This window comes from Eriocheir sinensis, chromosome 39 (assembly GCF_024679095.1).
Source record: "Eriocheir sinensis breed Jianghai 21 chromosome 39, ASM2467909v1, whole genome shotgun sequence".
Lineage (NCBI taxonomy): Eukaryota > Metazoa > Arthropoda > Malacostraca > Decapoda > Varunidae > Eriocheir > Eriocheir sinensis.
Window position 1 is genome coordinate 11,655,738 of NC_066547.1, and position 12,405 is coordinate 11,668,142.

At 38.2% G+C, this 12,405-nt stretch overlaps 1 protein-coding gene across 2 annotated transcripts; it reads right to left on the reverse strand.

The window, feature by feature from the left end:
- Nucleotides 1-4,712: 4,712 nt before the first annotated feature.
- Nucleotides 4,713-11,578, reverse strand: LOC127008994 (N-alpha-acetyltransferase 60-like). 2 transcript variants are annotated; one of them, XM_050881556.1, is made up of 6 exons: nt 11,411-11,578; nt 9,881-9,980; nt 8,367-8,531; nt 7,529-7,755; nt 5,162-6,728; nt 4,713-4,824 (listed from the first exon to the last, which is right to left on the reverse strand). In XM_050881556.1, exons 1-5 carry the CDS (start codon nt 11,425-11,427, stop codon nt 6,605-6,607), a joined length of 633 nt encoding a protein of 210 aa, XP_050737513.1. In that variant the 5' UTR covers nt 11,428-11,578; the 3' UTR covers nt 4,713-4,824; nt 5,162-6,604. The 2 variants fall into 2 exon arrangements, with proteins under 2 accessions (XP_050737513.1, XP_050737514.1); XM_050881557.1 differs by lacking the exon at nt 4,713-4,824 and having other exon boundaries at nt 6,665-6,728; nt 7,495-7,755; nt 11,411-11,557.
- Nucleotides 11,579-12,405: the final 827 nt, after the last annotated feature.

Sequence of the window (12,405 nt, forward strand, 5' to 3'; positions counted from 1 at the left end):
ACTGACACTGTTGAAAATATGCTGAATAGCTTAATAAATATAGGCTGGATAATGTGTGCTGAATGAGTCTATAGCACCATGGGTTAACCCAATCCACCAGAAGACTTCTTGACAAGATCCACCATTGTTATGCACTTCATTACCACCATCTCGATTTCCTAGCCACATACACGAATAGAATGCCCTGTTCCATCCAGTAAGCCTTCAAAGACCTGTACCCAGCACCAGATAGAGCTACCATTGGGCCCTGGTGCTGCAAGTAATTACTATAATAGTTATAAACAATACTAGCAATGAAAATCTTAATTTGCACACATCATGCCCGGGTGGCCGGGTCCCCTATGAGGCTGGGCCCTGGTGCTGAGATACCAGCTCCCCCCCCCCCTCTCTTGGGCCCTGCCTGTACCTTGGTCTTGGCCCACGAGACCTTAAGTCCCAATGGTTCCACCTCATCTTGCAGTGCCTCAAGAGCCCTCACCAGATCTTCTAGCAATTCCTTGTGATCTAGGTATTGCCAACAGATGCTTCACAATAACTATGATCCACAACTCTGCCCTAATATCCAGTCAACACAAAAGTTATAGAGTGATGCAACCCTGCCTTACTCCCATGTTCACAGGAAACAAACTGGATACTATAATGAAATTTACGAGTATGAAATATGCAAACACTGCATCTGTATTTTGTAGTGATACAGAAAATGATCCATAGGGAATATGACAATTATTACAATAAATGCGTATAATTTATCCCATAAATACAGCTTTGAAATACAAGTCAGTTATATTTCATACTTCAAATATAAACCATGGTGTACTTATTGGCACACTTACAAATTCACTGACCCAGGTTTGATCTCAGCTGCAGTTGGCAACCAGCTCACCCAGTTGTTCATATTTCCTTTTGCAAATGGGTACCTAGGGAGACCTAGAAAAAGGTACTGTAGCAATTTGCTTGCCTTGGATCCCGAGGTATTGGATTCTCACCCACCACAGGCTCGAGCCAAAAAGAGAGATGAGCAAAAACACCAAGCGCAGGTCACCATATACCCCCAACTGTACTTACTACAATAAAGTAAACACTGTCCCACACTTTCATCTTCACACTTATACATTTTCTAACCATCAGTTAAACTGCTTATGGTAGATATATGTATTTATAACTATATACTATAGTACACATACAGTATAAAGTCGGCCACCTTATTCGCAGGTTTGGCATCTGAGGCTTTGACCAACGACACTTCAAAAATACTCTTTAATTTGGAAAATTCTAAAACAAAGAACCTATGAAATTTTTGCACATAGCATTGCCTGCTAAACATGCACAAGAAACAACATGCCCTGGCTGCTGCTGCTGCATCACAGCATGCCCAACCTGAGTGGTCAGCACACACGAGGTGATCCCGAGGACCCAGGTTCAAGTCCCACCACAAGACACTGACAATTTTCAACCATCACTGAGTGATGGAAGATTACCCACATTCTGCCCAGGCCTTCAATCAATCCTAACTTTAGTGACCAGTCAAGAGAGGGGCAGCATGATCCAAACAAGAGTCATTCATCATGGCAGCCACTATAAATAAAAATTGCCTGCACCACTACCAGGCTGGGGTCTTCCAAGAGGCCCCTCAAGAGAGGCTACCAGTGCTATAGGCAGCACTTAACATTGATATAAGGTAATTTTTGCATGAGATATATAATCAAGGAAATTGTTGTGATTAAGAGAAATGTACAGTTGCTTTTGCACTGCATTTCCTTTAATCCCTCAGTGAGAACTAATCAGAGGAAAGACACACCTGCTTATCATTAGTTTAAGGTTAATAGTGTACACATGTTTTTTGTATCCATCAACTTGTATCCTGCATGAACTGTAAGTACTTTAAATGCTGAATGCATATTTCATTATATGAGGCATCGAGAGTAGAAAGGACAAACTCGCCATTAATAAGTTTTGAGAAAACTCCATTTCTAAACACGCTACCCTGTGCCAGGGCCAGGAAGCCAATCTGATACTTTCTTTACCTGCTCTTTTCACTAACAAAAAAGCAAACTCACCATCTCTTGACATAAATGAAAGGAGAGCACTATGTTGGTACCTAACATCTCATTTTCTTTTGGTGGTGAGTTCGTCCTGTCTATTCTGAGCTCTCGTATTATGTCAAATATTCTAGAGAGCCACACTAGTACATATGCCTATGTCATCCAAGGATCTTGGTTACTAAATACTGAAAGCCCTCCTAAGTTTAGTTGAGTTCTTTGGGGGAGATTCCAGGCTAATGAAATGCAAACTGAAAAGAAGACACTGGAAGGGATAACCACACACACACACACACACACACACACACACACACACACACACATCAAAAACATGACCAACAGTTCTGATTTCATCACAATGTTTTACACAAGCTAACTGAAGAGGAAAATTACCATATCTGTTTAAGTGTTAACAATCACCTTAAAATATATGGCACAACTGTTTGGTATAGTATAGTATGTTTATGGCATTGTAACTAATGCAAGTTAATGATATATCCTCCTGTTATATACATGACTAAGTCTTAGATTTACTGCATTATTTCTCTGACACCAATGAGTAATCAACTTATGAATGTAGGAATTTCAACTTTTTCATATGATTATCACTAACAAAGATAGGAACTAAAGGTCTTTATTCCACCAGTCAATGAGTTATTATTTTTTTTCTCATACTGAAGAAAAACAGAAAGTACCAAGGAGCACTTGTATTCTAGTTTCTGTCCCCATTTCCCAGACAAAAGAATATCTCAGATTATCACTAACATAATGTGACTGTCACTTCATAAAAGAACTAAAGAGATTAATAAATATTACACTTTAAGAGCACAATATAATTATGTCATACATATCAATTATATGACGGAACATTCTATAACAAAAATTAACAAGTTTGAATATATATATATATATATATATATATATATATATATATATATATATATATATATATATATATATATATATATATATATATATATATATATATATATATATATATATATAATACATAGAATGCTCCAGCATATAACTGACATGTATGACAGATAATTATATTGTGCTCTTTATTTATAACATATACAGAAAGATACATAGATAGATAAATAAAATAATTCCAGTATGCTCCATCAAGTGTAAAAAATATATGCACATTATTTAGAATAACATTGTCATAGTATTGTCTTAATATTGTGTATAGATGTATTGAAATTCAATAGAGACTTCTTTGTTCCAGATTTTAGATTAGAATGCTGATGCTCTATGGCACTTTTTTTCCCTTCACCATTAGAACTGTTACTGGCCAGTGGATGCTGGGCACTGGCTGACAAAAATTCCTCTAAACTATATAAACCTTTCAAGTTCATATTACAGAAGCTTTATGTACTGAAAAAAACTGTCAAATTTATATTCATATTAGATACCAAAATCATTTAAAAGCAGCACAACATAAAAGTATCAAAGGTGCAATACTGAACACCACAAAATTAATGTGATTGATTAAATTCCTTAGCTGCTCCCCATTTACCTCTAACCCATTTGCATACAAAATAAATAATATAAATACAAATTACATACTAATAATGCCGTAAATTCAATTACAAAAATTAAAAAGTTATATCTTGCATAAATTAATGTTAGCTCTAGCTATCAACCCAACACATCAACTCAACACGTAGCTTGGTCAACTCAAGCACATAAATTTAACAAGTAATAAAAATATATCACCCATATATACACATTTTTTTCAACAAAAGTAAAACAAGAAAGCCTTTAGCCAAAAAAAATGGCACTTATTGTTTTCTAATCTAAAGGTAACTCACATCATAACATAACATTTCACATAGGTAGTCTAGGACTTGTACAATAGCTGTCTCTGAAAAAAGCTAAATGCTAATAAATGCATATTTCAAATACAGCTTAGAATGTTGTGTGCACCCCTTGCCCTGGACCTTCACTGTACTCAATGTCTTAGCTATTCAATAAAAAAATGCAGGGTCACATATCTTGAAGTGAAGATGCAATGACAGGAACATATTTAAATGCTTTAAAAATGTTTAGTTACGTACCTTGAGACAGGAGTTTCCTTATTGTACCTGACTAGCAAGCCCTTCCCCTCCTTGGGCCAGGGAGGCACTACCCTTAACACAACAATCACAGAGCTTCTGACTCTTCACTTCAGGCACACAGCTCATCAGTGGCAACACTTGTATTGAATTTAAAGCATATGAATATATATATATATATATATATATATATATATATATATATATATATATATATATATATATATATATATATATATATATATATATATCTAAATGAGTGGTCGTGAAAGTTTCTAGATCAATGGTGACTGATTTTCTACCACTCTCATCAAAAATCATTTATGTTCATGTTTATGGTTGGATACCTTAACATGCATCACTTCACGTCTACCACTAAAAGAATATAGTTTACATTAATTCATCCGAGATATTTTGAGCTGTAAAATTTGAAGTAAAAACACTGGCACTTCCTATGGATATCAGTCATTACATTTTTTTACTAGACAAAATAATTTCAAAAATATATTGTACTACTATGAATTTCTTCTATTGAATTATTAAAATCTATGTTTATAATGAGAACAAAATATCTACTTTTATGGTAATTTTCAAAAAGATTTGGCATGGAAGCTTTTCATCACTTTGTCAATGAAAAATATTCATATATATACCTGCATTATGATTAACAACTCACCAGCAGTGAAGTCTTGGCATGTCGGAATCCCCTTCTTTACCTTGGTCTGAAAAGAAACATGTAACTTTGCTAAAAGAAATATAATAATAATTTTAATAATAAGAAATCAGGTACTGGTGAAAAACACCTGAAAATGAGGGGGATGAGATAAATGAGGCAATAAAAAGTTTAAGATAGAAAAGGTCCCTGGCAGAGATGTTGAAGTATGGAGATGTAGTTGTGGATGGATGCTGTGGATATGTAATCTAGCATGCAAGCATGGTGGGGTTTAAATGTTCACATTCATATGAGATCAAAAATTAAGTACTACATAAAAAGTTAAGCATAGTTATTTTCTCACCTGCAACCATTAGCCAACCCAACATGGAACGCATCCCACTCACCCTGTGCTAGGAGAGGCGGTGAGCCATGATAGCCGTGGCTGAGCGAGCAATAAGGCCCCAAAACTTAGACAACATTCTAACTGGCCACCAACACACTTTATGAGCTGCCAATGTCTGGGTCCAGTGCTGGATGTAATCTGTGCTGTGTGCTCAGGAAAGTAGCAATTATAATAAACATATCTTAGTATTAAATACAATATCACCTTGCTTGTGCCTTCCAAATGTGAAACCATCAAACCATCTGTGTACCGAATCTGTCTTGGGTGTCCACTCCTGGTGGCAGACCACAGACACATGCAGAGCTGACTAAACATGGGCAATATATACCCTTGGAAACACCTCCAGTCTTTCCTAAACACTCATCATGGCACAGTAAGTAGTCTTTGGTAAGTCATCAAGGCAAATTGGTGCAGGAAGGTGAGACTCAGTGGAACACCAACAAGTCAACTAGCAATGGCTTCCCCCTTCCACAAGTGCTACACACCCTTCCATTTACCCCCACCTTGTCACCCATAACCTTACTCTTCCCTACAATGATCACCAAGTGTCTGTGTTCACAAACCCTTGAGAAAACTTCTGACATGACAGTTAGAAGGCCTCCCTGAATTTTGTGCTAAACTGCACCATCAGCACTTTTATCTGTATCTATATCTGACATCCTGTTCCCTAATGGGAACCTCCCTCCAGGGGGTGGCCATGGCAGAAGTGTCTCCATCTCTCCACGTTCTGGCACTCCCTCTCAGCACATTCAACCCTGCTACTTTTAACTCTCTGCTCCAATACTCACTCACCCTATTGATACACTTCACAGGTGGTCTTCCCCTGACTCCCTGTCCCTTAATCCTTCACTCATACACTCTCTTCACAAATTTATTCTCCTTCATTCTTATCACGTGTCCAAACCATCTCAGTGTACCACGCTTCACCCATTCTACCATTCCGCAATCCACTCCCTTCACTGTCATACCCATACCAAACCACTCATACACGCTTTCATTACTTTCCCCATCCCATCCTAAAATGCCACATGCACCTGTTATATAACTCATTTTCACTGCATGTATTCTCGATTGCTGTGCCACATTCCATTTCCACATTTCTGATGCATATGATACAGTTGGCAGGATAATACTGTTCCTTGTAACCCTTTTTACCCCCATGCTCACACTTCTTCCTCTCATAACTCTCTAATGCACCTACTGCCTGTCTGCCTTCACTGCTCTTTCCCTCACCTCACCTTCCATACTTCCATGCTTACATAAAACTATTCCCAAATATTTAAATTCAGTCACCTCCTCCATTCTCTCTTTCCCCAGCCACTTTTATGATGCCTGATATTTTAATATTTCAAAATCTGAATACATTTTCTAATTCTCAAAACCTTAATTCTGGTATTTGTTTCCTTAATTACCTACTTACCCATATGAATAATATCAATATCAGTTATGCAATAAAAGGATATAGCAGAGTCCATGGTGGATGTCCTCCATTCACATATCTCACGTAGGAAAAACCATCCTTGGGCTTCCCCTTGATGTTGTAATAATACGGTAGAAATGTGTGACGTCTGGAACATCAGAAATGTTCGTGTCAACTACATATCACAAAAAGAGCAAGATTTTGACTCTTCTGGTGCAGTAGTTATAGAGAATAGATGAAAATTTTGTGTTTTTGCATTTCAACTCTGGTGTTTTCTGCAGCACTATGGTTACTAACTGAATTGAAGTATAATTTGGTAAATCTAACTTACTTCTAACCTTTTATCTGCAACTGTCAAAAAATTCAGTTAAAACTCTTTGAATTGGCACTGTTGGGGCAGAGGTCTTGCTGACTCAACCAAACACCCGTGCTCTGAGAGTAACCTCCTGTCCCGTCATAAAAAGTACCTTCATTCCATCCTTTTCCCTTGGCAACTTCCAAAAGTCTATTTCTCATGGCTCTTTCATCTTCTTTTAAGAGAGGAATATCATCTCTGGAACTAACTTTAGGTAATCTATGCAGTTTTAGAGTTTCATTGGCTTCCCTTCTAGGGTGCAGGTTCTATTGGATACTATCAAATTCCTTCCTTGGCTTAGCTTTCTAATTTAAAACACCATACGTACCTAGCTTCTAATTTGAAACATGCTACAGGAAGGTACTGCAGATTATGGAGACTTTTATAATTTTCTGAATAAATCAAAAAGCTAATAAAGCCAAGTGAAACCAGAGATTTGAAAATATAATGTATCCATATTCTGATAAATGGTGTGAATCCTTAAAAGGAAATTGTGTAATATATTTCTAACAAACTAATAATATTTTTATTAATAATTTCCACACATTAATAAACTTACTTGAAAACTACCAACATACATATTGGTATCTTACACAAAGTTGCGGCGTTGATAAAAAGCAATAGCCTGCTGGTTGGTGGTGAGAACATGCAGGAGCACAGCCTGCACTCGGGGCGTCCCATGAGCAGAGAGTTGAGAGAGGTAGTTGTCCAGGAGCAGCGAAGCAATACCATGACCACGATGAGCATTACTTACACCCAGGGTTAAGATGTAGCCAATCTGAGTTTCCCCAGTCAAAGATGGAGGTAAGATATCTTGATCCTGCATAACAAGAGGAGAGAGCTTAACTTTGCAAAACATTCATAGTAATTAGGTGTGAATGAGTAAATGCATGTACATGAAAAATTGCATATCACTTTTTACAAATACGTAATGGCAAATATAATGTTCTACCTAGTCATAAAAAGAGTTCACTGAGTTTGCTTATGCCATATACATCTAAAACGTATTCAGAACTGCAGCAAGACCTAATCAAAGTCAGCTAAAATGTATGGCTTTTAAGAGTTGGTTCATGAATTCAAGGCCAAGTTAGATAACAGCAGATACAGATAAGGGACAGTATGAACGTAGCTCCTATTCCGTATATCACAATTAGGTAAATACAACTAGGAAGATTCAAATAGGAGACAGGACTATCCAAGCCTAGCTCAGGCCCTGTATGCTACAAATAGGTAAATAGGTAAACACACACACACACACACACACACACACACACACACACACACACACACACACACACACACACACACACACACACATTTGACAACACAAACAACAGCTATACCCTTTATTCATCTCTCTTGACACACACACACACACACACACACACACACACACACATTCCAATTTGACAAACAGCTATACCCACATACCTCTTTATTCATCTTAGACAGAGGCTTGGTTTCAGCCACCAAAAGCCCAATAATCTGCATGTTATATGTTGCAGCCAAAGAATAGAGGCGCTCATTGGTCGTAATGTCCTCATACCACACATCAGGATAGTCTATGGGAAACCACTCGCGACACAAAGCTTTGACCTGTGGGACAATAAATTGACAAAAAAACTTAAAAGAACTTAATATAATGGGTAACTGCTTCAACAATGTCGTAGTCTACAGCAACATACTTCGTACATATGAATGACATCATCATCATCATCATTGTCATTTAGCGTTCATATTTTCCCATTTAAGATAGGGTTGAACGGGCGATGGCTGTTCTCCACATCTCCCAATCTCGTACATATGAATGTGCATTGACAAATTAAAATTTCACTTTGAAATATCATGTAAAACATCATGCCTATAATCATCTTCATCATCACTGGCCTATCTGTTTTCCAGTATAAATATAAAGGGGAGTCACACCTTAAGAAACATGAAAATGTTCATAAGCAACAAAGAGGTAAAAGGATGAAAATTTGCCCTCTGAAGTGGGACACTCCATCACTGAAGTCCATTCCAGCAACACTGTCAAAAACGTCATCATCTTAAAACATAACTAGTTCACTGTAGGCCAGCTGCCTTTTCCAACATGTTCCACCTCTCTTTGTCGGATGTTAATGTACTCCATCCTGCTTCAGTAAATGCTCAAATTTCATCTTGCTACATGGTCCTCTGTCTGCCCCGACTTCTACAATTCCTGGGTGGTCACTGTTATTTTCATTGTCCATCTGTTATCAATACTGTGCATGATATGATCAGCCCAAGTTCAACGTTTGTCTGCTACTAATTCATGATGCTTACTTACCATCACTCCATGTTGTACCAAGAATATTTTCCTTCATTCCTTTTGGTGCATTTCTAAGCATTCTCTCTATTGTACACCTTTCCCTTCAGGAAAAATGGCAGGTTGCTATTCATGACATTACTGTTTACCACAAGTGTTCTATCTCATTCCTATTTTCCTTCTGATTTCCTTTTTGCGGGCAAGGTTAATACTATTTAGTTGGTTGGCTCTACTCTCACAAGTGTTTTGTTTCTGATCATTATTTGTTGTCCTGCTAACTGGTTGAATAAAAATTAATCTATTGGTCTTGTAAAGGGTCTGTAGGTAAGGGGGATAATTGAAACAGTAAATTTTGTTTTGGGGGATAGATTAAGTGTTTATGCAGATTCACATTAACTAAATTATTTATAGTACATGACTCCAGTGAGTAGTGGGACTCAACAGTAAATGTTACCCCTGTGAGAAGGCATGCAGAATAAAACATTGAATGAGCATTCAACTTGTAGTAAATTTGAGAAAAAAAATGTTACTAAAATATATAGCCAAGACATAACTAAATCAAGGTGTGCTAAATGTCATAAGCAAAAACACTTGAGTTAATCATAAGAGCTAATCAACCTAAAAAATAAGGAGAACACATTTCTGAGTAACAGCTCACCTCAGGTAGGTCACTTCGGCACAAAAAACGCAGCTTTAGTTCAGCCAAAGAGCAGAGCGGCACACCATGAGGCTCAGAGATGCCATCCTGCGCCAGCCCGCTGAGAGGAATAGGAGAATTTTGAGGAAATTCAGAGAGGAACATCAGTATTAACTGTATTATCTACATGGTTTTGATTTAATATTACCTGCTTTTCAAAAATGTTCAAAGAGAATGACATATTTACTGTTGTTAATACAATTCTGAAGATTGCTTTATGAGTAATGCAGTGACAGTATTGTAATCAATGAGGCAAAGTATTTGTACAAGGGCTACTACACCGAGCACGGCTAAAGAACAAATTTATGGGAAACACGCTGCACCTCTGGGGTCAATACAAGCAATGATTGTAGTAGCCAAGTCCTACCCCATCTCCACGAGGTGGTCTGTTCATATATATATAGTCCGTTTGCTCTGAGTTGACCCAAGAAGCTCCACCTGCTATCCCTTTACTGACTCAACCTAAATATGTGGGATTGGCTGGCTAGGGAAGTGGGAGGTGCAGTGCACTACGTCGAAGTTCATTTGGTGACTAGCATAGGGGTAGGTGGACAGCAGCACGGAGGTCAAGGCTGCAGGCTCTCCCTCGTACCTCGGGATTAGCGACCCAACCCAACCCATCACACACACACACACACACACACCTCAGAAAAAAAGTGTAAACGGCTAATTACTTCTCATGCAGAGGTGGGCAAGTCTGGTACTTAATGTGGTAGTACCGCATCACAAAAAAAAAATACCGCGCTACCGCAAAATTTCTGAAAATACCGCACTATCGCGGACAGCACTAAAAACTCCTGCGATACTTTTTGCCGGTACTTTGAAAACTATCGAAGACGACATTTGCAGCGCGGCATGCTCCCAGAAATGTTTTTTTACTGTGAATCGGACTCAATCAGTCAATTGGTAGCAGTCATTAGAATCAGTGATTCAATCATTCTGACTTTTCAGTTATTGTTCAAAATCAAATACTAAATAGACAGACTAATCTACTACACTGCGAGTCTTCTTTAACCTGGGTGGTGCCGGCCGATTTTTCATTGTACTATTTTAAGCATGTTTCCTTTGTTTGGACAGCCAGGATAGGCACTGAAGTATTATTTTATTTTGACTACCGCTACCGCAGTACCGCACACCGCGTACCACACTGGGAAAGAAAAAAAATGGGACCGCACTACCGCAACCGCACTACTCCGGAAAAATTACCGCACTACCGCAACCGCACTACTGATTTTTCAGTACCGCGCCCACCTCTGCTGCGCTGCTTTCAGGGACCAAAAAATAATCCATATCATAAGCCTAAACTAGGGTCTAGGCTACCCTCTCATCAATATTACCAGGAGTTATAATTATAATGCCCCTTACGTCCTCCAGTGTGGTGTTCACCAGCAGCCACCTCTTCCTACCCCTGGGCTTCATTCACGCCTCATATACATCATTCTCCATTAATTAACATTCATTAACATTCATTTAATCCCAGCAGGAGCTTACCGAGTGGCGTGACTCATGGGTGATCCTCTTTTATAGGAAAATGTCGAGGGTGGAGCGAGTCATCTCAAGTTTGTTTATCGAGTCAGCTGTTCCCTGCTTCTTCCTCTTCTTCTTCTTTTTCCTCTCCTTCAGTGTTTTGTGGGTCTTTTTCCTCTTCTTTTTTTGTCTTCGTCTTTATCTTCTTCTTCTTCGTCTGCTCTTTCTTATTTTTCATCTTCTTTTTCTTTTTCTTCAGTGTTTTGTTGGGGAGGAGCTGCTGGTACACCCCTTTATTGCTTATCATAGGTCTTTTTCCTCTTCTTTTTCGTCTTTGTCTTATTTTCTTTTTCTTCTGCTTTTTCTTATTTTTCATCATCTTTTGCTTCTTCTTCAGTGTTTTGTGGGGGAGGAGCTGCTGGTACACCCCTTTATTGCTTATCATAGGTCTTTTTCCTCCTCTTTTTCCTCTTTGTCTTATTTTCTTTTTCTTCTTCTGCTTTTTCTTATTTTTCATCATTTTTTGCTTCTTCTTCAGTGTTTTGTGGGGGGGAGCTGCTGGTTAATAACACCGCTTTATTGCTTATCATGGGTCTTTTTCCTCTTCTTTTTCCTCTTCGTCTTTATCTTCACCTTTTTCTTATTTTTCATCTTATTTTCCTTCTTCTACAGTGTTTTTTGGGGAGATGGTTACACACATTTTTTTGCATTTCACACCTCGATCTTTTTATTCTTCTTGTTCTCCTTCTTCGTACGTCTTCTTTATCTTCTCTTCTTCGTCCTCTTCCTTTTCTTCTTCTCTTAATCCATCTCGCTTCGCTTTTCGTCAATGGCCTCAGTCCTTGTTTTAGATGCCACATACTTCCAGAAAACCTTTGGATTTTCTTTCACACACCCAGCGATTTCCTTTTCTTTAATCTTGGTGACATTTCTTGTTTCCCACCTTATTTGGTTGTTGAGCCTCCCATATTGGGTTTCTACTTCTGTGTACTCTCGTCACGACCTGCCCCACCATTTCT

Bases quoted from the DNA above. Each gene is read 5' to 3' on its own strand.
- LOC127008994 (XM_050881556.1), bottom strand. The intron at 7,756-8,366 runs GTATGTGGGTAT...CTTGTTATGCAG, and splicing joins TGTCTAAGATGAATAAAGAG to GATCAAGATATCTTACCTCC. The intron at 6,729-7,528 runs GTAAGATACCAA...CTGATGTTCCAG, and splicing joins TATCAACGCCGCAACTTTGT to ACGTCACACATTTCTACCGT.